The 24,694-nt window shown below is 63.8% G+C and overlaps 1 protein-coding gene across 1 annotated transcript; it reads left to right on the forward strand.

Moving 5' to 3' along the window:
* PIEZO1 (piezo type mechanosensitive ion channel component 1 (Er blood group)) lies at nucleotides 1-24,591 on the forward strand. The gene is made up of 50 exons (XM_074550750.1): nucleotides 1-195; nucleotides 5,912-6,007; nucleotides 6,951-7,073; nucleotides 7,291-7,333; nucleotides 7,412-7,568; nucleotides 8,275-8,410; nucleotides 9,380-9,593; nucleotides 9,713-9,878; nucleotides 10,071-10,163; nucleotides 10,254-10,326; nucleotides 10,579-10,670; nucleotides 10,770-11,030; nucleotides 11,101-11,197; nucleotides 11,280-11,458; nucleotides 11,532-11,680; nucleotides 11,832-12,011; nucleotides 12,122-12,210; nucleotides 12,887-13,044; nucleotides 13,116-13,292; nucleotides 13,383-13,508; nucleotides 13,920-14,120; nucleotides 14,203-14,407; nucleotides 14,485-14,589; nucleotides 15,231-15,384; nucleotides 16,105-16,348; nucleotides 16,810-16,906; nucleotides 16,987-17,155; nucleotides 17,229-17,318; nucleotides 17,426-17,505; nucleotides 17,712-17,783; nucleotides 18,260-18,357; nucleotides 18,439-18,535; nucleotides 18,934-19,106; nucleotides 19,185-19,306; nucleotides 19,393-19,524; nucleotides 19,602-19,860; nucleotides 19,938-20,126; nucleotides 20,326-20,602; nucleotides 20,739-20,838; nucleotides 20,930-21,077; nucleotides 21,166-21,380; nucleotides 21,488-21,646; nucleotides 21,724-21,871; nucleotides 21,978-22,166; nucleotides 22,254-22,346; nucleotides 22,425-22,597; nucleotides 22,674-22,796; nucleotides 22,878-22,957; nucleotides 23,197-23,392; nucleotides 24,035-24,591. The coding sequence occupies exons 1-50, from the start codon at nucleotides 132-134 to the stop codon at nucleotides 24,282-24,284; spliced, it is 7,311 nt and encodes a 2,436-aa protein (XP_074406851.1). The 5' UTR covers nucleotides 1-131; the 3' UTR covers nucleotides 24,285-24,591.
* Nucleotides 24,592-24,694: the final 103 nt, after the last annotated feature.

A 24,694-nucleotide genomic window follows, 5' to 3' on the forward strand; every position in this document is an offset into this window, starting at 1 on the left:
GGCGGGGGCAGCGCCTCGGAGCGCCGCGGGACCGGGCAGCGGCGTCGGCACCGGGGCCTGCCCAGCCCCGGCGGGGCGGAACGGCTCGGAGCGGCTCGGGCCGGGCCCCCCCGCCGCGGCGGCCGGGCGGGATGAAGCGCCGGGGGCTCTGCCAGGGGCTCTACTGGCTGCTGCTGCCGCTCGCCCTGCTGGCCGGTGAGTGCGGGGATCCCCGCCATGGGGAGCGTGGCCCGGCGCTGTCGCCGCTCGCCGGTGGCTGCGGGCGCGGGGCTGTCCCGGCACGTGGGGCGGGAAGCGCCGGGGAGCGCCGGGAAACCGGGGCTGCGATCCCGGAGCCGGGACGGGCGGTCCCTCCCTCCGCGGGGATCACCCGCGACCCCGCGGCTCCGCCCGTGACCGAGCGGCTGGCGGGCAGCGCTGCCGCTTTCCGCGGGCGGGACGGTGCGTGCGTGTCCCCCTGTCCCCGCAGCTGTCCGGGTGCAGGTGGCCCGGCCGGTCACAGCCACCGCCGCCGCTGTGCTGCTGGGGACGAGGAGCTCGCTCCGGCCGGGTGGGCGATGCCCGGGGGCGGCTGTGCCCATCCCGTCCCCGTGCCCGGCTGGATCCGGTGCCCCCGTGGCTCTGCGGTGCCCAGGCTGCCACCAGCCCGTTGCCAGCACTGTCGGCCTTTGATGGCAGCTGTGCCACCCACCGAGGCAACCGGCTGGCCACCGGCCTGGAAAATCCCCGTGTCCCGGGACGCGCAGGACAAGAATCGGCTCTTTGAAGCCCGCCTGCTCCGGAGCCTCTTCGGGGACGCTGCGTTTGCGTAGACGCAAAGGAAAATCCTCCTTAGAGCGAGGATTGTTCGAGGGGCTCCTTGTGCCGGGCTCTTTGCCGCTCGCACCGGCCGTGCTGGGGGCCCGAGCCCCGCGGAGCTCTGGGGTGGCTTTGGGGTGGCCCTAGAAGGGCTTTTGGGACACTGTCACCTGGACAGAGAGGGACACGCTGCCGGCCGAGGGAGGCGCGCCCAGCCGAGCCAGCCCCGTTCCCAGCTGCGTTTTGGGGAGCGGGGTTGGGTTTCGGGGTGCTGGCTCTGGGCGCAGCCTCGCTGGCGGAGGAAGTCGGCGACTCTTGAAAAAGCTGCTTTTCCTCTGCTTTGCTGGGGAGTGACTCAGAGCATCGCGCAGGATGTCAGGAGGTTCATGTTAATTATAACCCAGCCCAGCCGGGGTGCGCTGCCCGGGCCGGGGCGCGGGAGCTGCCGGGGGCATCCCATGGGTGCCCGGGGCGACACGTGGCCTGCGGGCCAGCCTCCCGCGGGGCCCTGCTGCTCCAATAATGCCGATTTACCCCAAATCCTGCCGGCTTGCTCGGCTCTGCCCCTGCTCCCGCACGGGGTGTGCTGGGGAGCGCGGGTCCCCCACAGCTGGGGACACTGGTGGCTTTGCTGTCCCCACCGCCCCCGCGGAGCTTGTGGGTGGCGTGTTTGAATTTGGGGCCCCGCTTGGGCGGGGACTCCGTCCCGCTCCAGCTCATTGCCCGGAGGGGGTGACTCAGCAGCGCCCGGGGGGCTCGCAGGAGCCGCGGGGGAAACTGAGGCACGGGGGGTGTGGCTGGTCCCGCACCTGGCCGGGAGCGTTTGCCCCCACATCGGCCCTTCCTTCCCGGGCAGCTTGGCTCTCCCCGAACGTCCGCAGGATGTTTGCTCGGGGCTCCCGGCCAGCCCGGGGCCGCTGCGGCCGCAGGGCTCGGGTCCGTGCCTGGGGCAGCCCCGGCTTCCCACGGCTGGCACAGCCCCGGGCTGTGTGCCCACCTCGGCTCCGTCCTTCCCGCTGCGATTCTGGGGTGCTGTGGGGGCACCCTTTAATTCCTGCCCTGCACTCCCAATGCCAGTCCTGGCCATGCTGATCCCTGGCTCCGTGGGCAGGGGTGATGGATGAGGGTGGCACCCCCTTCCCCTGGGGTGGGCGCACAGCCCCCCCTGGATGCCCACCTTGTGTTTGGGGTTCCCTGGGGGTGCCACGAGGCTGGAGCCCAGCCGGGTGCCAGCGTGGGCTGCAGCTGCTGCCTGCTGCGGTCAGGTGCTTTTTATAAAACCCAGGGAAATAGAATAGAGGAGGAAAAAAAAAAAACAATTTAAAAAAATAAAAAAAGAAAAGCAGAGGCACCGCTGTCTCCAAGAGCAATAACTGCTGCTTCCTCCCGGGCAGGGGGATGGGATGAGAGGATGAGATGGGATGGAGGTGCAGGGCCAGGTGCCCAGGACTGAGCCCCCACAGCCCCACTGAGGAGGGGGACACCGTGAGGGGCTCCCCAGGAGTGCAGCAGGTCCCCTTTGGGTGAGGACAGCAGGGTTTGGGCACAGCTGGCACTGCCATGGGGCAGCCACGGTCACAGCCCCGCTGGGAATGTTGGTGGCCCTGGGAATGTGTCCTTGTGTGTCCCAGTGTGGGCCTGCAGCTCCGGGAGCCCTGTGGCACGGGCTGTGCCCGCCTGGCGCGTGCCAGTGTGTGACACTTGTCCCCTGAGCTCCCTGTGCCCTCCTGGCGCGTGCCAGTGTGTGACGCTTTTCCCCTGAGCTCCCTGTGCCCGCCTGGCGTGTGCCAGTGTGTGACACTTGTCCCCTGAGCTCCCTGTGCCCGCCTGGCGCGTGCCAGTGTGTGACACTTTTCCCCTGAGCTCCCTGTGCCCGCCTGGCGTGTGCCAGTGTGTGACACTTGTCCCCTGAGCTCCCTGTGCCCGCCTGGCGTGTGCCAGTGTGTGACACTTTTCCCCTGTGCCCTGGCACGAGCTCCTGGCTCCCAGCTGGGCTTTGCCAGGCTGGCACCGGGCCCGGAGCCCTCCTGGGGCATCTCCTGCGGCATTCCCGGGGGCAGGGTTGGGAGCTGGTGGGATGAACTTTCCACAAAAACAGGATGTGGAGGGTGAGCCGGTGGGGCTGCTCTTTCCTGGAAAGTGGGGCTGGGAATGTGCTGCTGGCCGGCTCTGCTTGCCCAAGGGCTGTGGCTTTGGGGCTGCTGGGATCTGGGGACGGGGAGAGCCTCAGTGACAGGATTTTGGGACGGGGAGAGCCCCAGTGACAAGATTTTGGGACAGGGAGAGTCCCAATGACAGGATTTTTGGACAGGGAGAGCCCCAGTGACAGGATTTTGGGATAGGGAGAACAACACTGATGGGATTTTGGGACGAGGCCTCTGGGTTCCTCATCCTGCCTCTGCTTTGCAGCCAGCGGGTGCAGACTCGAGTCCTGAGAGCAGAGTGGCACCTTGGGGACCCTGTCAGGGTCCTGGGGTCCCCACCTGGGGCTGCTGACCTGGGATGCAGCTCGGCAGAGCTGCCTGGCCCCAGCAGCAGGTAACGGGGCCAGGCTGTGTGAGGGAGCAGGGCAGGAATTAAAGAGCTTTGCTAATGAACCCTGAGTGGATGCAGAGCGCTGCTGCAGGGCTGCTCTGGGGGCTCTGGGATCCCCCTTTCCCCATTCAGCTGGGAATGGACCCTTGCTGGAAGCTGCCTGGGTGTGGGATGGTGCCTGGTGGGCAGGGAGGGGGCTGTGCCAGACCCCAAATCCCTTCCCAGCACAGTGCCAGGGAAAGGCGCCGGTGCCCAGTGCTCCTGGCTGCCCCCTTTGCCAGGGGTGCCCAGTGACCCCAATCCCCTCCCACGGGGAGGTTCAATTAGGGCTGGTGTGGAGCAGCCCCGGTCCTGTGATTGAGCCTCCTCCCGCCTCATTAATGTCATTAATATTACATGTTAATGCCGGGAGCTGCTCCGGGGTCACAGAGCAGCAATTGGGGTGCCAGTCTGGGGTGAGTGCCCACACACAGCCGGGGTGTGGTGCTGAGGGCAGGGCATGGGGAGGGGGCTCTGGGTGCCACAGGGCAGTGCCCACCCCCAGGTGGCTGCTGGAGGGCGGCTTTACCCGGCTTTGCTGGGCTTTGCTGGGCTCTGCTCTCCCCACACGCCAAACTGGTTTTTCCTCCCTGTGCTGCACTTTCCCCGCTGTCAGCACTGCGGGGAACCGGTTCCCTTTGCGCACCCACGCACCGGGCACGGCACGCCCGCTGCACCCGGGGAAAGGGGGTGCCAGGCCGGGCTCCGGGGTGCCCCCAAACCCGGGGGTGCCCCCGAACCCGGCTGTCACCCGTCACCACCTCCTGCCCTCCTTTTCCGTCCTGGTGGAAGCCACCGAGCACTCCCGGTGGTGCCTGGGGGGTGCAGGGGGTGCCACCAAGCAGAGGGTGCTGGTGGCACCAAATCTTGGGGTTGGCAGATGGGTACCCCCAGTGCCCAGCATGATCCGTGCTCTCATTGGAGCTGCCAGCCGTGCCCTCGGTGCCCTCGGTGGCAGGGCCGGGGGCTCTCGGTGGGCACAGGGGTGGTGGCACAGGGGACAGTGGCCCTGCCCGGCTCCCTCGGAGGCAGCAGCAGCGTCTCGCCCCCGTGCCGGGAAGGCTCCTCTCGGCTGGAATGTTTGCTCCATGAGATCATCCTGTGCCGAACCAGCCAGGAACAGGCAGGAGCCCTCGGCAGCGGCCCGGCCCGGGGTCACCGCGGGGAGGTGGCGGCTGTGACAATGCCGCTGTCCCCGGCCCGGGCTGCGCTTTGGGGACACGCGGGCACCGGAGCTGCTTGTGGCCCCAGCGTGGGCCGTGTCCCCCCTCTGTGCCCCGCTGTCCCCGGGGCTGTGCCGTGTGTCCCCCCCGGCTATGCTGTCCCCATCCCCAGGATGTGCTGTCCCATTGAAACCCTGTAAACACAGGAAGGGCCGTGCCGGGCTGCGGTGCTGAGCACGGCCCTGGCACCCGGCCGGGCCCCCCTCACCCCCCGGTGCCTCGGGGTCAGAGTTGAGTCCCCCCCGTGTCACCTCCCTGTGTCACCTCCCTGTGTCACCCTCTTTGTCACCTCCTTCCCAGGTGTGGTGCCAAGGGGAGCAGCTCCTGCCCTGGGTCACCCACAGCTGTCCCCTGGGGCTGTCCCAAAGGGATCCCCCCATGCTGGTGGGACGTGTCCCCCTGGTCTGCAGCACAGGGGATGGGGACAGCTCCTGGGACAGCACGGTGACAAAGCTCACGGCCCTGTCCCCAGCTGGGCTCTGATCCCGGGGCTGTCCCAGCCCAGTGCCAGGTCCCTGGGCACTGATCCTGGACATGTCCCAGGGGTGTCCCAGGCCACTGCCCTGACCCTGGGCACTGATCCCAGGGTGTCCCAGGCCATTGCCCTGTCCCCAACTGGGCACTGATCCCAGGGGTGTCCCCTGTCCCCAGGCTCTGATCTGGGCTGTCCCCCTGGTGCTGCCCATCCCTGCACCCTCATTGCTGCCCTGACTGCTCCCAGCCCCTGCCCCTGCATGTGCTGGTGTCTGTCACTGTCACAGTGGTGACAGGAATGCTGAGTCCCCAGCCGGGGTGGCAGGTGCCTTCCCACGTCCCTGTCCCCGTCCCTGTCCCCATCCCTGTCCCCGCAGGGCGCTGGCTCCTCCGGTAGTTTCGTGCCTGCAGACAAGCTGTAATTTAGGGCTAAAAATAAGTGAGGGGGAAGGTGCTGGGCTGGTGGCACACCCAGAGCAGGACAGGGGACAGGGGACAGGTGCTGTGCCAGCCCTGCAGAGGTCATGGCTGGGGGTCCCTGCACTGCTCAGCCTGCCTTGGTGGGGATGATGTGGAAATGCAGCAGATTTTTGTCATGGCTCTTCTTCCCCTGTCACCCCGCGTGTATGGGCTTGTGGTGTCCCCTCTTCTTGTCACCCAGGGTGGCACAGCCTGAGGTCCTGCCTGTGCCCCTCTTTCTGATGGCACTTTTTTGGGGCTTGACCCCCTTATCTGGCATTTTGGGGTGCCCCTCTTTAGGGGATCCCCATGGTGGGGAAGGTGCGCCTGTGAGCCCTCCCTGTGCCCCATCCCTGTCACTGAGCCTGTCCCTCTGTCCCCAGCCTGCCTTTTCCGCTACAATGTGCTGTCCCTGGTGTACCTGCTCTTCCTGCTGCTCCTGCCCTGGTTCCCGGGGCCCTCCTCACGTTTTTCCACAGGTAAGGGGGCACAGAGGATGGGGAGATGGGCACAGGGGGGTGGCACGGGGGACAGTGGGCACAGGGGAGCTGCCCCCCCTCCCGTGGGCACCTTGGCTGTGGTTTCCCCCCGCCTGGGCAGTGGCTCCTGTGGAGCCTCTCTCTGTTAATTATAGCCCAGGGGGGTTATTAATAGCCCTGCTGCTCCACAAGGGCCGGTTTGGAGCTTTTTTAACCCAAAACCTCAGGGCTGGGCTGTGTGGGCACACCACGAGCAGCCCCTCCACCCTGCCTGGGGTGTGTGGTGGCCTCAGGGGTCCCCCCCACCCCATGGGCAGGTGCCCACAGCCCCCCTGTGCCCGGCTCTGTGCCCATCCCCAGCGCCTGGCACGGCCACAGATAAAAGCTTTACCCAAGCTTCACCCTCTGAATATTTCATGGGCTGCACGGCCCTGGATGGATCCCGGCACTGCCCAGAGCCTTGCCTGGATTTACAGGAAAAAACAAGAGGAGGGAAAGCTCACAGCTGTGGTGGGCTCGCTGCCCAGCCCACCCCTGGCCAGGAAAACGGGCACAGGGCCCGGGGAGCCAGCTGGGAATGGGGGCAGAGCCAGGTGGTGGGAGGGATGGGGGTTTGGAAGGGGGGGGGACTCCATGAGCCATCCCATGGGGTGTTCCAGCAGGAATGGGGACCCTGGAACCCTCACACAGGATGTTCCAGCAGGAATGGGGACCCTGGAACCCTCACACAGGATGTTCCAGCAGGGTTGGGGATGGTGGCTGCACCCCAGGGTGGTGCCAGGCCTTTGGCTCTCGGGCTGTGCTGGGTGAGGGCAGAGCCCTGCTGGGATCCCGACCCTGGGGCACAGCCCTGGCATCTCTGGGCACTGTTCTCCCTTCGCAGCTCTTGCTGAGGGTTCCTGCTGTCCTTGGCTGGGGGGTGACAGCTTTGCCCGTGTCACAGGTCACAGCAGCCGCATCCTCAAGGCTCTGCTGGGGATCAGCATCCTCTTCCTCCTCGCCCACCTGGTTTTCCAGATCTGCCTGTACACGCTGCCCGTCCTGGACCAGCTGCTGGGGCCCAGCTGTGAGTAGGGGGTGCCTGTGCCCACCCTCACCCCCAGCCCTGCTCCCTGTGCACCCTCCAGCTGGTGCCATGTGTGACCCATCCTGGGGCTGCTGAGGCTCTGCAGGGTGTGCCAGCCGTGTGCCACCTCACCTGTGCCATGCTGGGTGCCACTGCCCTGGGCACAGAGCCCCTCCTGCCATGGCTGGGGGTGCTCAGTGCCCCCTCCTCCCCACAGGCAGCTCCTGGGAGGTCTTTGCTCGGCACATTGGGGTCACCAGGTAAGGGCACCCTCCCCTGTGGGGCTGGCAGGGGCTGGGGTCACCCCTGAGCCGTGCCCTGCCCCAATGTCCCCTCAGGCTGGACTTGAGTGACATTCCCAACTCGGTGCGGCTGGTGGCACCCGACGTTGGCATCCTGCTGGTCTCGTCCGTGTCCCTGTGCCTGTGCCGCCACCTCAGCCCTGGCCCTGCCGCCTCCAGAGGGAATCCCGAGCCCCTGGAGTCCTCTGAGTGGGTGAGAGCCGCCCCCATGCCATGGGGACATCCCACCATCCACGTGCCACCGGGTGCCCGCCTATGGCTGTCCCTGGGCACAGCCTGGGGCTTGGCACGGGGACATCCCCATGGTTGGGGACACGGTTTGGGGCGGTTTTTGCCAGGCTGGAGGGCTTGGTGATTGTCACACAGCTTAGGGTGACTCAGCCGTGGAGGAGTGTCTGTGTTTGCTCTGGCAGTGCCACGGGGATCGTGGCAAACACATGGGACAGTGGGGACGGGCATTTGTGGGGGTGGGCAGTTGTGGGGTAGCAGCTATGGGGTGGGCAGCTGTGGGATAGGTGGTTATGGGGTGGGCAGCTGTGGGGTGGGCAGTTAGGGGGTACAGGCCCCCAGCTGGAGCTCGCTGGCACAGGGTGGGTGCTGTGCTATGCTGTGCCATGCCGTGCCGTGCCAGCCCCACCTGGCAGTGCCACCCGGTCACAGGGACACCGTGCTGGTGGCACGGGGCAGACCCAGCCCCGGTGTAACCCGAGCACTGCAGGCACGGATGCCTTTGCCTTGAGCCGGGAGGGAGCTGGAAAAAAGCTCCATGCCGGGAGCTCCCGGAGCCAAGGCAAACACGGCCCGAGCAGGCCAAGCTCTGCAGGCGGGCACTGAGCCTGCCCTCTGTGACTGGGGAAACTGAGGCACGGCGGCTCAGGGCACGCTGTTGTCCCCGGCAGAGGGACGAGAAGGACGCGGGGCGGCAGCGGAGGGCGCGGAGGGACTCGAGGCTGCGGAGCCGCCTGCGGGACAAGGCGCACTCCCTGCTCTGGGAGGCTGGCAAGGGCCTGGCATTCCTGCTGCTGGCCCTGGCAGGTGCGTGCGTGCCACCTGGGGTGCTGGGAGTGACACGGGGACAGGCTGCAGGCAGCGCTGTAAAGGCTTTATTCCAGAGAACCGCGGGGTTTTTATAGAGAGATACAATGGATTCTGTCTGAGTGGTTAATTAGCAAAAACATCCTGCTCACACTCTGTTCTTGAGAAGAACAGAGAGACAAAGATGGTAGATTGTTTATATTTAACATATATTTAGTTGTATTAATATTTAAGAAGTTATCCCATCGTTACAACTCCTTAAAAATCCTAGCAAGCCTCTGTGAGAAAGTTGGCATTTCTCTGTCTCTGTGCCATGGCATCCCCAAGTGGGCATGGCCTGGGGGGCACACAGGGGTGGGTGAGCTGCTGGGGAGGTGCTTGGTGCAAAGTGGGGGATGCTCAGTCCAAGGGAAAGCTGCTTGGTGCATCAGGGGAGGGTTTTCCATCCAAGGTCAGTGCAGGCAGGGAGGGATGCTTGGTCCAGAGGGGAAAACAGTGCGAGGAGAAGGGAGGCTTGGTGTAAGGGGAGAAAATGTTCAGTCCCAGGCATAAATCTCTGTCCAGGGGAGAGCTGCTCACTCTGAGGGTCAAATGCTTGCTCTGGGGAGGGAGGGGATGCTCAGTGCAAGGAGGGAGGATGCTCATTCCAAACAGGAGTGATGCGAGATTTAGAGTCCAAAGGGGAAAAGCTTGGACCAAGAGGAAGGAGATGCTTGGTGCAAGGTGGAAAGGGATGCTTGCTGTGAGGAGGAATGCTGGGTGCAGTGGGGTGCCCTCAGTGGGATGGGGGGTTCAGTAGGATGCTCTCAGTGGGATGGGGGTTCCAGTGGGGTGCTCTGAGTGGGATGAGGGGATCCAGTGGGGTGCCCTCAGTGGGATGGGGGGTTCAGTAGGATGCTGTCAATGGGATGGAGGTTCCAGTGGGATGCTGGGCTGTGCACTGACCGCCCGTGGGGCGCTGCTCCCCAGGGATCACCCTGCCCTCCGCCTCCTCCAGCGTCTACTTCCTGCTCTTCATGGGGCTGTGCACGTGGTGGGCCTGCCACCTGCCCTCCAGCCAGCAGGCCTTCAACGTCCTCTGCGTGCTCCTTGGCATCTACAGCGCCTGCCACCTGCTCTGCCTCTATGCCTACCAGACCCCCTTCGTGCAGGGGCTGTTCCCACCCCCCACCATCTGGGCACGGTGAGTGCCAGGGGAGAGCTGTGCCAGGGTGAGCCACCCTGGGGAGGGCAGCCAGAGCATCCCTCTGGTGCCAGCACAGGGATGGCTGGGGGTTGATGCCAGCTCCTCTGTCCCCACAGGGTGTTTGGCTTCAAGGACATCATCCTGTACCACAACTGCTCGCAGCCCAACATCCTGGACCTCAACAACAGCCACCCCTGGCCTGTCTACGCCAACCCTGGCATCCTGCTCCTGCTCTACTACACCTTGGCCACCCTGGTGAAGCTGCGCCTGCGGGAGGTCAAGGTGAGGGCTGCAGGGCTGAGCCACAGCCCGGTGGTGGCAGCGGTGACAATGGTGACAATGTGCCTGGCTGTGACTGCCCAGCCCTGCTGCGGGGGGGGCAGTGGGGTGCCCGCAGTGCGGGGTGCCAGGGCAGGGGGCTGGGGCATGTCCTGCTCCCCGGTGGTGCCCTGAGCTGGCTCCTGCCCCTCACAGAGAGCTGCGGCACCGGCACGGCCGCGCCCGAGGGACCTGGTGGAGCTGGAGAGCTGGCCCCAGGACACTCCACATGTGGCCGAGGACACCAAGGTGGGTCCGGGGTGGGTTTGGGGGGGCTGTGCAGGGAATGGCTGCGGGATGGGGGTGCCAGGGTGGGCTCTGAGCCCTCTCTGCCCTCAGCCCATGCTGTACCCCAACACCGGGAAACGGAGCACCAGCAGCGAGAACTGCACCGTGCACATCCTGAACCCACGTAAGCCTGACCCCAAAACCCCCCCCCCAAACCCTGCCTGGATCCCTGGGGTCCTTCATGCTCCCCTTCCCCAAACCCTGCCTGGATCCCGGGGTCCCTCATGCTCCCCCTTCCCAAACTCTGCCCATAGTCTGGGGGTGCTTTGTGCTCCCCTTCCCCAAACCCTGCTGGGATCCTGGGGGTGCTTTGTGCTCCCCTTCCCCAACCCTGCCTGGATCCCGGGGTCCCTCACGCTCCCTCTCCCCATGCCAGGCAGGAGGCATCCGGCGCCGTGGCAGCCCCTGCACACCGTGGGCCACCTCCTCATGAAGCAGAGCTACGTGGCTGCCCTCATTGCCATGATGGTAAAGAGCTGGCAGGGGACATGGGGACAGCCGTGGGCAGGGGGTACAACCGTGGTGGGGTCACCTCTTGGTCTGAGCCCTCATCCTCCCTGCCCGCAGGTGTGGAGCATCACGTACCACAGCTGGCTGACCTTTGTGCTGCTGCTGTGGGCGTGCCTGATCTGGACGGTGCGGAGCCGCCGGCACTTTGCCATGCTGTGCTCGCCCTTCCTGGTGCTCTACGCCATCGGCCTGTGCAGCCTGCAGTACGTGTGGGCCATGGACGTGGCCGCCGAGCTGCCCACCCGCATCAGCTTCGTGGAGCTGCAGCCGCTGGGGCTGGTGCACCCGAGCTACCCCTGCATGGTGCTGGGGGCCAAGGTGAGCGTGGCACCGCGGCACCGTGCCACCCCCGTGCTGGCAGCACCCCGCTCACCGCCTGTCCCCACAGCTCCTGTTCACCCTCACCTTCTGGATGCTGCTGCGGGGCTTCGTTGGTGAGAAGGTGCTAAAGAGGAGGGCGCTGGCCGCGTGTGTCACGGATGCAGGTGAGGGCTCCTGGTGTGGCTGTGCCTGTGAGGGGACCCCTGTGTCCCTGCCCGGCTCCTGCAGCCCCTGTGTGCCCCACAGAAGCCAGCCAGATGCGGGATGTGCTGCAGAAGCTGGGCGAGGTGCTGAGGGATTTCTTTGCCAAGTTCTGGATCTGCGTCTGCGCCGTCCAGTTCATCGTGGTGACCTTCGCCGGCCGCCTCGTCCTCTACAAGATCGTCTACATGCTCCTGCTGCTCCTGTGCCTCATGCTGTTCCAGGTGGAGGGGCTGGGCACCCCTGGGGACCTGTGCCACGCCCGGGGTGGCCCTGCTGATGTCCCTGTCCCCGCAGGTGTACTACAGCCTGTGGCGCAAGGTGCTCAAGGGCTTTTGGTGGCTGGTGGTGGCCTACACCATGCTGGTGCTCATTGCCACCTACACATACCAGTTTGAGGACTTCCCCATGTACTGGAGGAACATTACAGGGCTCAATGATGACCAGTGAGTGTCCCCTACCCGCTGGGCATGGCCAAGGGCTGGGGAAACCAAGGCACAGAGCAGGTTGGGGTTGATCCCTGGTGTGAATCAACCTTGGTGCCTGGTTGGGGTGGGATGGATGGGACCCTGTGCTGACCCTTCTGTCCCCACCCAGGCTGAGCGACATGGGCCTGCAGCAGTTCAGCGTCTCCAAGCTCTTCTCCAGCATCCTCATGATGGGTTTCTTCCTGCTGGCCTGCATCCTGCAGCTCCACTACTTCCACGAGCCCTTCATGCGCATCACTGACCTGCAGCACATCCGGCCCCCCTCTCTGACCTCCTCCTACATCCACAGGTAGGGGCTGGTGCTGGGTGACCCTCCCTGCACCCCCAGCCCCCTGTCCCTGCTCTGTGACCCCTCTGCACCCCGAGCACCCCATCCCTGCTCTGACCCCCTCCCCACAGGTCTGAGGAGCTCCACGGGAGCCGTCTGCTGCGGGATGCAGCTGCTTCCGAGACCACCAACTCTCGAGACTCAGACACTGCATCCCTGGGTATGGGCAGGGATGGAGCATGGGCTGGGAGGGGGGTCCTGCAAGCCAGGAGGGACCTGGGAGGGCAGGCAGATGGATTTGGGTTGGTATCTGGGCAGGGAGATGGATTTGGGTTGGTATCTGGGCAAGGAGGTGGATTTGGGTTGGTCTCTGGGTAGGAAGGTGGATTTGGGTTGATATCTGGGTAAGGAGGTGGATTTGGGTTGATATCTGGGCAGGGAGGTTTATTTGGGTTGATATCTGGGTAAGGAGATGGATTTGAGTTGGTATCTGAGTGGGGGAGGGTATGGAGATGAACTGTGGCATCCTCCAAGCCTGAAAGAGCATTTCAGGGTATGGATGGGGGTGTCCTTCAAGTCTGAGAGGGTGTGGGGATGGACTGGGATGTTCTCTGAGCCAGGAATTGGCTGGGAGGGCATTGGGGGTGGGTTGGAGTGTCCTGAAAGCCAGGGTGGGACCAGTGTCGTGCAGGGATTTACTGGGGTCTCCTCCAAGTCTGGAGGGATGCAGGGATGGATGGGGATGCAGGGATGGATGGGGATGCAGGGATGGATTGGGTTGTTCTCCAGGGGTGGGGGGCTGTGGGAATGGATTGGGGAGGACATAGGGGATGGGTTGGGGTGTCCTCAGAGCCAGCAAGGCTGCAGGGGTGTCCATGAGGGTCTATGTCCCACAGTGTCCAACAAATGGGGGCTGGTGCTGGAGCGCCTGGTGGTGCTGGGCCGCACCTTCTCGGACAAGATGACACGGAGCGAGGTGTTCGTGAGGCGCCTGCTGGAGCTCCACGTCCTCAAGCTGGTGGCTGTCTACGCTGTCTGGGTGGCCCTGGAGGAGGTACCCTTGGGGGTGCAGGGTTGGGGGGCCCAGTGGGGCTCCCCGAGGTGCTGACACAGCCTCTGCCCCAGGTCTCTGTGATGAACTTCTTGCTGGTGCTGCTGTGGACCTTGGCTGTGCCCTACTGCCGCTTCCGCCACATGGCCTCGTGCCTCTCCACCGTCTGGACCTGCATCATCATCGTCTGCAAGATGCTCTACCAGCTGGAGGTCGTGGACCCCCATGAGTATTTCAGCAACTGCACCCAGGTGTGCCCAGCGGGGCCGGGTTTTGGGGGGCTCCCTGGCTGGATGGGGGGGCTGAAGGCACTGACCATCCCCCGGTGCTCCCCTCTGCAGCCCCTGCCCAACGGCACCAACCTGACCCCAGAGGAGCTGAGCAACTCCACGCTGTACCGCGGCCCCGTGGACCCTGCCAACTGGTTCGGCATCCGCAAGGGCTTCCCCAACTGGGGATACGTCAAGGTGGGCATGGGGATAACTGTGGGGACCACCTGGAGGGGATTCTTGGTGTCACAGCGTGGTCCTGAGCATCTCCTGAGAACCTGCCCTCAGCTGTTTATGAGGACCACCATGTGGGAGGATTATTGGCTTCACACCATGGTCCTGAGCATCTCTTCTGAGAACCTGGGGAGGTGCTGGTTATGAGGACCACCACATGGGGGGATTGCTGGTGTTACCCTGTGGTCCTCAGCATCTCTTCTGAGAACCTGGGGAGGTGCTCTGTATGGGGACCACCTCATGGGGGGATTGCTGGTGTCACACCATGGTCCTGAGGTCTCTTCCAAGAACCTGGGGAGATGTTCTGTATGAGGACCACCCTGTAGGGGGATTGCTGGTGTCACCCCATGGTCCTGAGCGTGCCCTGTTCCCCAGAACCACCTGCAGGTGCTGCTGCTGCTGGTGTTCGAGGCCGTGGTGTACCGGCGCCAGCAGTACCACCGCAAGCAGCACCAGCTGGTGGCCCCCGTCACCGAGACCGTGTTTGAGGACATCTCCCGCGAGCACCTCGACCTCGGCCTCGTCAACTGCGCCAAATACTTCATCAACTACTTCTACTACAAGTTTGGCTTGGAGGTGGGGGCACCCCTTGTGTGGGTTGGGGTCTTGGCACTCACAACATCCCATTGCTGAGCCCTGGCACCCCCTGCGCCCCCAGATCTGCTTCCTGATGATAGTGAACGTGATCGGGCAGCGGATGAACTTCCTGGTGATCCTGCACGGCTGCTGGCTCGTGGTGATGCTGACGCGGCGGCGGCGCGCGGCCATCGCCCGCCTCTGGCCCAAGTACTGCCTCTTCCTCGTCATCTTCTTCCTCTACCAGTACCTGCTGTGCCTGGGCATGCCGCCCGCCCTCTGCATAGGTGAGGGGCACCCTGCCTGTCTGTGGGAAGGGGCTGCAGGAGAGGCCTGGCACTGATGGTGCTCCCTGCTCCCCCAGACTATCCGTGGCGCTGGAGCCGTGCCATTCCCCTCAACTCGGCCCTTGTCAAGTGGCTCTACCTGCCCGACTTCTTCCAGGCTCCCAAATCCACCAACCTCATCAGTGAGTAGCCCCCTGCCCATGGGGTGCCCCCTACTCCAGCCCCTGACAGTCCCTGCTCATGGGTTGGCACAGCCCATGGCAGCCCCCTGGTCCCCCTGCTCCAGCCCCTGGCACCTCTGTGCCCATGGGGTGCCCTGTCCCCCTACTCCACCCCCTGTCCCAACTTCTGGGACCTCCCCAGCCATCCTGTGGGTCCAGGAGCGGGGAAGGACAGGCAGGAAGGGTGGAGGAGCTTTAAGAGCCCCACTCTTTTGGAGGTAGAATTTAAGTCACACACACCCCGCTGGAGAAGGAGTCATGGCAAACCCCACCTTTTTTTGGGGGACCTTAATTGTTTTCCCAACCCTTTTTGGGGGACCTTAATTGTTATCCCACTCCTTTTTGGGATCCTTAATTGTTATCCCACTCCTTTTTGGGGTCCTTAATTGTTATCCCACCCCTTTCTGGGAAAAGAAGGGACCTGGAGAGACCCACCCTTGGTTAAAGAGGAGGTGGGGCTGGGGGAAGCCGCACCTGCCTGGAGGGAATGAACAGCTCCCCATGCAGGGCAGGATGGGGGTGCCCCACACCCGGAGAAAGGGTTTGGGGGGTGATAGCAGCATTTAGGGGGCTGTGGCCCGGGCTGAGCCCTGTTTCCCCAGATGATTTCCTGCTGCTGCTGTGCGCCGCCCAGCAGTGGCGCGTCTTCGAGGCCGAGCGCTCCGAGCCCTGGCTGCGGGCGGCCGGGAGCAATTCTGACCGGCTGGACCGCGAGAAGGACCACCACAACCCCGCCCCAAACTTCATCTACTGCAAGTGGGTGCCCCCAGCTCTGCACCCACACCGGGGCTGGGCCGTGGGAATGGGATCCCCACTGTGGGCACTGAATGGGGGGCTCCTCTGGGATGGGACCCAGCTGGGATGGGACCCCTTGGGCTGTGGGCACAATGGGATCCCAGCCTTGGAATTCCAACCTTGGGATGCCAGACTTTGGGGTATGGATGGGCTTTCCACCTGGGATGGAACCCTTTGGGGTAGGGACAAGATGAGATCCCACCTTAGGATGGCAAATCCCCTGGGATGGGACCCCTTGTGGGGTGGACACAATGAAATCCCACCAACCTTGGGATAGCAAACTTTGGGGTATAGACAGGATGGGCTGCTCCTCCTGGGATGGAACTCTTTGGGGTAGGGGCAAAATGAAATCCCACCTTTGGATGGCATATCCTTGGGGATGGGACCCCTTGGGGTGTGGGTGGGATGGGACCTGCTGGACTGGGATCCTCTAGAATGGGATTGGGACCCCTTTGGGCCAGGGTCCCTTTGGACATGACCGCCCTGATGGCTGGAGCAGGGACAACCTGAGGCTCTTCTGGAAGGAGTGAGGTGGACCAGGACACCCCTGGTGATGGACCCTCACAGGCTTTGTGCCATAAACTGGGACAAAACCCTTTGTCCCCCATGAAAGGCCTGGTGGGGGGGACTGGAACTGTGTCGGGAAGGAACAAGGCCCTGCTCTGACCAATGCATCCACAGGTCCTACCTGGACATGGTGAAGGTGGTGGTGTTCCACTACCTCTTCTGGGTGGTCCTGGTGGTGGTTTTCATCACGGGGACCACCCGCATCAGCCTCTTTGGGCTGGGCTACGTGCTGGCCTGCTTCTACCTGCTGCTCTCGGGCACCACCATGCTGCGCAAGTCGGCCCACGCCCGCCTGGCGCTCTGGGACTGCCTCATCCTCTACAACATTGCCGTCATCATCTCCAAAAACATGCTCTCGGTGCGTGCTGAGCCCCCACGGGCTCCTCCTCGGGTCACCTTGTGTTGTACATCAAAGGGGAGACGATGAATCTGACTCCATTGATATCAGAAGGCTGATTAATTGCTTTATTATACTGTACTATATACGTTTTATCTAAAGTGAATCTGCCAAGCACACACCTGCTCACACTGCCCAGGATCTTGTGACTGTCACCACACACACACACACACCTGGCCCAGGCAGGCCAAGGAAACAAAACATCCTCACTTTGGATAAACAATCTCCATATTGCATTCTGCTTTGGCACAACACAGGCACAGCAAGTGTGTTTGCCCTTTCTCTGAGGTTCAGAGAATGTGAATCTCAGAAATCCTCGGGAAGAATTGTGCCTTGCTTTTCTCTGTGAAGAGAAATGTGGCAACAGCCCTGGCTGTCCCCTGGGGTGGTGACAGAGCCGTGTGTGCCCTCTCTCCCCGCAGCTCCTGTCCTGTGTCTTCGTGCAGCAAATGCAGAGCAGGTTCTGCTGGGTGATCCAGCTCTTCAGCCTCGTCTGCACCGTCAAGGGCTACTACAACCGTGAGTTGTTGGTCTGGGGGAGATCTGGGGGGCTGCAGGCTTGGGCTGCTGCCTGACCCGCCTGCTCCTCTGCCTGCCAGCCAAGGCGATGCACAAGGACCACGACTGCACGCTGCCCATCGAGGAGGCCGGCATCATGTGGGACAGCATCTGCTTCTTCTTCCTCCTGCTCCAGCGCCGCGTCTTCCTCAGCTCCTACTACCTGCACGTCATGTGGGACCTGCGAGCCACTGCCCTGCAGGCTTCCAGGTGGGATTGGGGTCCTGGAGGGTCCCCATGGGTTTGGGGGCCCCCCTGACCCTCTGCTGTCCCTGTCCCCCAGGGGTGTGGCCCTGTTCAAGGCCAGCATCATGAAGAGCCTGCGCTCGCACCAGCAGGCCGAGAAGAAGTCGCTGGACCAGCTGAAGCGGCAGTGAGTGGGTCTGGGGGGCACTGGGACCCCTCTCCCTGCACCGTGGGACCCCCTTGAGTATGGGGTGCCCCTGGGAGAGCGGGCTCTGCAGCACCCTGTGCCCCCAGGATGGAGCGGATCCGAACCAAGCAGCAGAAGTACTACCAGGAGCAGGCTGCCAGCGCGGAGCAGGAAGGGGACAAAGCAGGTGAGAGCCGGGGGGTCCCTCCCGTGTCCCCAACCCCTCTCTGGACACACGGATGGCACCGTGACCCTTTGCTGACGCCCATCCTGGTGGAGCCCCGTGGAGCATTGTGGTGACACCTCCCGCCCTGAGTCCCCCTGGGCAGGGTGGGTGCCCTGAGCAGGGAGGGCCCCTCTCAGCCTCTCTCAGCCCCCTTTGCCGTCCCACAGCTCCTGGTGGCCCGGCAGACTCGTCCCGGCAGAGGGAGCGCTGGTGGCGGCCATGGTTAGACCATGCTACAGGTACAGCCCCAGCACGGGGCCATAACAGGGCTCAGCCCTCGGAGAGGTCCCTCCGTGGGACCACTAACACCTGCAGGGACCCTGCACTGACACCTGTGGGGACCCTGCACTAACACCAACACCTGTGGGGACACCGCTCTGACACCTGTGGGGACACTGCTCAGCCACGAGACACCCCACGTGTCCCCTGTCCCCAGGCTCGGCCTCAGAGCACTAACCACAGCTTCTCTGCTCCCCAGCACTAACGGGGTGTTGGGCTGGGGGTGCCAGGCTGGTTTGGGGTCACTGACGTTGGTCACCTCCGAACGCTGGCGCTGCTTTGGGGACGTGGCAGTTGAGTCGTTGGGTTTGATGTCCCCCATGGGTGTCCTCGGTGCCAGGCAGCGGCCTGGGAGATGGCAGCGGGGACAGCCTGGGGTGTGGCACCCCTGCCATGGCCCTGGCCGTGCTGTGACGCCCTGTGCCCCCCCCGGCAGTGCTGAATTCTGGGGACTACTTCCTCTTCGAGTCGGACAGCGAGGAGGAGGAGGAGGTGCAGGAGGAGCCGCAGTCGGGGAGGCCGAGCGCCTTCCAGGTGAGCAGGGCTGGGGGACTGCAGAGCAGCCCGAGGGCTGGCAGTGTCCCCAGGCTGCTGATGGCCCCTGTCCCCCTCCAGCTCGCCTACCAGGCCTGGGTGACCAACCCCAACGCGGTGCTGCGGCAGCAGCAGCAGCCTGAGCAGCCACCGCCAACCGGCACTGAGAGCCCTACAGGTGGGTGTGACACCCCAAAATGGGGCTGGGGGGCAGGAGGGGACACAGCCCTGCCTGGTGCCCGCTGTGTGCCCTGGCAGGGCGCTCCCAGCACGTGTGAGGGCTCTCTGGTGGCACAGTGGGGTTTGGCACAGGCTGTGCAGCTTCTTCAGTGCCCACCCTGGTTGTTCAGGTGGATGTGGGGGGACAGGGGATGGGAGAGCCCCAGAAATGATGTTCATCCTTCCCTGGGGTCTGACCCTTGAGGAGAGGGGCAGAGGCTGCCCAGGGGGCTGAAGGCTGAAAGGAAGAGAACGTGGAAAGAGCTGGTGGGTGGGCAGCAGGACTGCAGCACTGGGGGTGCTGAGGAGGTCTGGGGGGGCACGGGTGACCCTCGTGCCCTCTCCTTGCCCTGGCAGAGCGCAGCACCGCCCTGCAGCGGGCAGTGAACGTGCTGAAGTTCCTGTGGCTGCTGTGCGAGGCCCTGATGGACGGGCTGGCCCAGTGGCTGGACACACAGACGCGGGAGCACACGGACATGTCCCGGGTGCTGTGCCTCGAGAGGTTTGTCATGGCAGAGCGGCTGGCCAGGGTGAGCCCGGGGGGACACCGGGGCACGGGATGGGGGTGGCAGCCCACGGGGGTGGCACTGACATCCTGCCTGCCACAGGGAGAGGAGATAAACGAGGAGGAGTTTGCCAATGAGCTGTACGACCTGACACCAGAGGAGCTCCTGCAGGAGCCCAGCCCGCCCACCTCCCTGGCTGCAGCGTCCCTCCTCCATGCTTCCAGGCAGGTGCATAGATACCCTGAGGGGCCCTGGCAGTGCCACAGGCAGGGCAGGGGGCTCAGCCCTGTCCCTCTGTCATCCCCAACAGGTACCTGAGAGCTGCCCCTTCTTCTGGCAGCCAGGAGCAGGAGATCAGCGTGGAGGACGGGGCTGATGCTCAGCAGTTCCTGACCGTTCCCCAGCAGCGCAAGCGGACTGCCAGTGAGCTCCTCAGGAGCAGGTGGACAGGGGGACATGGGGACAGCAGGATGGGGACGGGGGGCAGCAGGGGGCTCACCCCAGCCTTGCATCCTGCAGGAGGTTGTGTGTCTCTGAGCTGGATGAGTCACAACGGTTCTACCAGTCCCACAACCGGTTCCTGAAGCTGCTGCTGGCCGGGTACCGCTTCGGGACCGGCCGCTCGGAGCTGCTCTGTTACTTCACCATCGTCCTCAACAACATGGTCACTGGCTCTGTCATCTCCCTCTTCCTGCCCATCCTCGTCTTCCTCTGGGCCATGCTTTCCAACCCTCGGCCCACCAAGCGCTTCTGGGTGACCGCCATTGTCTTCACCGAGGTGGGCAGGGGGTGGCCAGTGAAGGGACGGTGCCACCCGGCCCTTGCTGCCGCCCACTGACCCCAGCATCCCCGCAGATGACGGTGGTGGTGAAATACCTCTTCCAGTTTGGCTTCTTCCCCTGGAACGGCTACATCACCCTGCTGCGCAACGAGGGCAAGCCCTTCTTCCCACCGCGCATCATTGGCTTGGAGAAGTCCATCTACTACATCCAGTATGACCTCCTGCAGCTCCTGGCCCTCTTCTTCCATCGCTCCCTGCTGCTGGTGAGCCCCGGGCCGTGGGTGGGCATCTGGGGGGAGCTGGAGCTGCTCCTGGGGGCTCCAGGCAGAACCCAGCAGGTGCTGGGTGGCTCTGCCGTGGTTTCCCACCAGTGTTGGTGGGAGTTGATGCTGCAGGATGATCCTGGGAGTGAGGTGTGTGGGGCTGGGCGGCAGCAGGACCCCTGACCGTGTCCCTCTGCAGTCCTATGGGCTGTGGGACCAGGAGAAGATGACAGACGAGAAGCAGCAGAGCGTGGAAGGGGAGGAGAAGCCGGAGGAAGCCGTGTCCCCACCATCAGCAGTGGCTGAGGAAGGGCTGGAGGCTCCAGCCCAGCCAGGAGCACTGGGAGCAGCCACGGGGCTGGAGCTGGAGCCAGAGGGCGAGTCTGTGGAGCAGGAAGAGGAGAGTGAGGCCACACAGCTCCGCTTCAGGAAGAAGCAGGGGAGGAAGACAACGGAGGAGGTGGTTCTGGTGGAAGGTGAGCACCAGTTCCCAACCCTCATGTCCTGCTGAGGAGCAAAGCTGCCACCGCCGGGGTGCTGGGGTCGGGCAGGATGTGGCCCTGCAGGACCCTGGCTGTCACCCACTGTGGCTGTGCTGTGCCTCACTTCAAGGGGACGAGGAGGAAGAAGAGGAGGAGGAGTCAGAAGAGAGCCACGCTCAGAGGAAGCTGAGGGCGTTTGGCTTGCAGGTCAAGGGCTTCTTCCTCACCATGTGAGTTGTGGGGGTGCTGGTTGGGGTGGGGGCTGTGGGGTGCAGTCCCTGTCACCTGTCCCCTGTGTCCCCTGTGTCCCCATCCCTGCAGGGCACACAACATATACCACCCAGTGTGCGAGTTCTGCCGGGACATCGTGGACACGCAGAGCCGTGCAGCCACCGACGTCTACGCCTACATGTTCCTGGCTGACGTGGTCGGCTTCATCATCATCATCTTCGGCTTCTGGGCCTTTGGGGTGAGCGGGGAGTCCCACAGGGCCCTGCCTGTCCTGCCTCCAGCACGGGGTGAGGCTGGGCCGGGTGCTGACCTCTCCTGCCCCCCAGAAATACACGGCGGCCGCTGACATCACCTCCTCGCTGTTGGAAAACCAAGTGCCGGAGGCTTTCCTGTTCATGCTGCTCTTCCAGTTCACCACCATGGTCATCGACCGCGCGCTCTACCTCCGCAAGAGCGTGCTGGGCAAGCTCGTCTTCCAGGTCATCCTGGTCATCGGCATCCACATCTGGATGTTCTTCATCCTGCCCTACGTCACCCAAAGGCACGTCCCACAGCACAGCATGGCCCTCACGTGGCACCTTGGTGTCCCCCAGCCCACGTGGTGGCCCAGGCTGGTGGCTGAAGGGTGGTGACACGTCCCTCCCACAGGTTGTTCCGCCACAACACGGTGGCCCAGCTGTGGTACTTTGTGAAGTGCATCTACTTTGGACTGTCGGCCTACCAGATCCGCAGCGGCTACCCCACCCGCATCCTGGGCAACTTCTTCACCAAGAAATACAACTACCTCAACCTCTTCCTCTTCCAGGGGTAGGGCACGGGGCTGCAGGGAGCCCTGGGCACCCCGAGGGTGCTGTACCACCGCCCTGTCCCCGTGTCCCCCCCAGGTTCCGCCTCGTGCCCTTCCTGGTGGAGCTGCGTGCCGTCATGGACTGGGTGTGGACGGACACCACGCTGTCCCTCCCCGACTGGATGTGTGTGGAGGACATCTACGCCAACATCTTCATCATCAAGTGCAGCCGGGAGACTGAGAAGGTACAGCCCCTGTGCCAGGAAGGGTCCCTCACTGAACCCCTCCAGGGGCTTTGCTGGGGTCCCCCTGAGCCCACCCTACACCGTGCACTGTCTCCCCCCACCCCAGAAATTCCCCCAGCCCAGGGGGCAGAAGAAGAAGAAGGTGGTGAAGTATGGCATGGGCGGCCTCATCATCCTCTTCCTGGTGGGCATCATCTGGTTCCCTCTGCTCTTCATGTCCCTGGTGCGCTCCGTGGTGGGCATCATCAACCACCCCATCGACGTCACCGTCACCCTCAAGCTGGGGGGGTACGAGGTGAGGATGTGGGGGTGGCCGTTGGGCTGCCCAGATGGGACACCAGGGTGCCCTGCCTGGCTGATGTCCCCCTGTCCCCCTCCTCAGCCTCTGTTCAGCGCCAGCTCCCAGCAGCAATACATCAAGCCCTTCACCAACAAGGAGTACGAGGACCTCACCAAAGAGTTTGAGGGCCAGCTGGTAAATCCCTTCCTCACCCCAAAAAATCCCTGCTGGCTGCCCGGGGCAGGGGCTGAGCTCTGTCCCCCTCGGTGGCAGTTGGCCATGCAGTTCATCACCATCTACGACGTGGAGGACATCGTGACCGCCCGCATCGAGGGCAGCTCGGGCTCGCTGTGGAGCATCAGCCCCCCGAGCCGCGAGCAGATGCGGCTGGAGCTGCAGAACGGCTCCTCTGACATGACCCTGCACCTCAGCTGGACCTTGCAGAGGTACCTCGGGCACGGCCAGGGAGGAGCCAGCCCTGCCTGCGCCCCCGTGCCCGCACTGAGCCTCTGGTGCCCACAGGGACCTGAGCAAGGGGGGCACGGTGGAGAACGCCTATGGCAAACACAGCACAGAGCTGGACCCCGGCACGCCCGAGCGCCTGCAGCTGGCCCAGATGCTGGATGGCACCAGGACTGAGCCCGTGTGAGTGTCCCCTGAGGGGGTGGCTGGACCCCTGGGCTCAGTGGGATGGTGTAACCCCCCCATCACTCCGCTTTCTTGCAGGGCATTGCAAAACCTCTTCCCCAAATACATCCAGGCATCCACTGGCCTCGAAGCCGAACCCATCGAGGAGCTGCAGCCAGGTAGGTCCCAACACGTTCCCCACAAGAAAACCAGCCCTGGGTGCCACCTCTCTCTCTGAAGACAGGGAGGACATGAGTCCCAGTGTGTCCCTCCCTGAGGCATCAGCACTGGGAGCACACCTGGTGGTGCCAGCCCCTGCGGACAGTGAGGATGCGAGTCCTGCTGTGTCACTCCCTCCCAAAAAACTGTCCTCAAGAGCAGCCACTGTGCCCTGCCCTGACGGTGTCACCCTCTGCAGATGGCGAGGAGAACTTCCTGGACGTGGAGCTGCAGCTGAAACAGGAGCGCAGGGGCTCTGGCCCCAGTGAGCACTTTGTGGAGTGGTGGGTGCTGAGGCAGAAGGACGCGCCATCCAAGGTGGGCAGCATCCTCCCCATGGTCATCTTCAACGACAAAGTCAGCCCCCCCAGCCTGGGCTTCCTGGCTGGCTACGGGTACGTGGAGGGTGCCAGGGTGTGGGGGGGGATCTGGGGGCATTGGAATTAAATACCAATATAGGCAGATGGGACGTGCCTGGGCTCATCTGGCCCTCGCTGCTTGACCAAAGGGGGCAGGTGTCGTCGTTTCACCCCAGAGACACCTTTGGCTGGCTGGATATTGCAGCTGGGCACTTGGGACAAGTCCCAGCATGCAGGAGCTCAGGTTTACCTCTGCTGGAGAAGCTTTAAGGCGATGGTGAAGGAAAGGAGTCAGTTCTGCTGGAGGGTTTGGATCCAGAGCTTTATTCCTGGCCCACAGGTCTCTGAATTCAGCATCTCCTCCAACAGAACTTCCTAAACCACGTGGTTGTTCCTTTTAACCCTGGGGAGAGGGGCAGGGAAGGGGTAGGGATCCCACCAACCAGGTAAGGGGGGGGTGAAGTTACAGGGGACAAATGACACCTGGATGGCCCAATGTCCCCAGGGATGAGAGGCATCTTTTGAACTTTGCCAATCGCTCGAAACCCTTTCTGGAATGCCAAGATTGACGGAGAGCAGGGAGCGAGGGAGGGGAAGGGAGAGGTTATTGGCACACTTGGGGAAAGAACTGGGATGCCTGTGACACCGGTGTGACCCAGATGTGCCCCCCTCTGGCAGGATCATGGGGCTCTACGTGTCCGTGGTGCTGGTGATCGGCAAGTTCGTGCGGGACTTCTTCAGCGAGGTGTCGCACTCCATCATGTTCGAGGAGCTGCCCTACGTGGATCGCATCCTGAAGCTGTGCCAGGACATCTTCCTGGTGCGTGAGACGGGCGAGCTGGAGCTGGAGGAGGAGCTCTACGCCAAGCTCATCTTCCTCTACCGCTCGCCCGAGACCATGATCAAGTGGACGCGGGAGAAGGAATAAGGGGGGAAGAGGCTGCAGCCCCCTCCCCTGGCAGGGACATCACCGCCAGTGCCTTAAGCAGCCCCCCCAGGCTGGGGCTGCATCCCGGCCCGGGAGGCACTGGGATCTGGGGTTCTGGGCGCTCCCTTTTTCTGGATGTTTTTCTTACATTGCTTTGAAGCCGTCCGACATGCACAGACCGCGTTGTGCCTTCCCGGGGAGGGGGGACAGGAGGTGGCTCCCTCCCCACCCCGCCCATTGGGCACCCCTGGCTGCCAGGTGGGGATGGGGGGGTCAAGAGCCAGCCCGTGCCCCCTCCCTGCCGGCCCCAGCCCTGCTCCAGAACCAGGTTGAACTCAAGCAATAGCCCCCCCCCCCCCAAGCTCCAGGATGGGGGTCCTGGGTTGTGCCCCCCCCACGTTTGAGGAGGT

Source organism: Zonotrichia albicollis, chromosome 13 (genome assembly GCF_047830755.1).
Source record: "Zonotrichia albicollis isolate bZonAlb1 chromosome 13, bZonAlb1.hap1, whole genome shotgun sequence".
NCBI lineage: Eukaryota > Metazoa > Chordata > Aves > Passeriformes > Passerellidae > Zonotrichia > Zonotrichia albicollis.

Excerpts from the sequence above, each read along its gene's own strand:
- PIEZO1 (XM_074550750.1), top strand. The coding sequence starts at position 132 with ATGAAGCGCCGGGGGCTCTGCCAGGGGCTCTACTGGCTGCTGCTGCCG. Across the intron at positions 13,509-13,919 it reads CCAACTGGGGATACGTCAAG|AACCACCTGCAGGTGCTGCT; the intron begins GTGGGCATGGGG and ends CCTGTTCCCCAG. Across the intron at positions 21,647-21,723 it reads AACCTCTTCCTCTTCCAGGG|GTTCCGCCTCGTGCCCTTCC; the intron begins GTAGGGCACGGG and ends TGTCCCCCCCAG.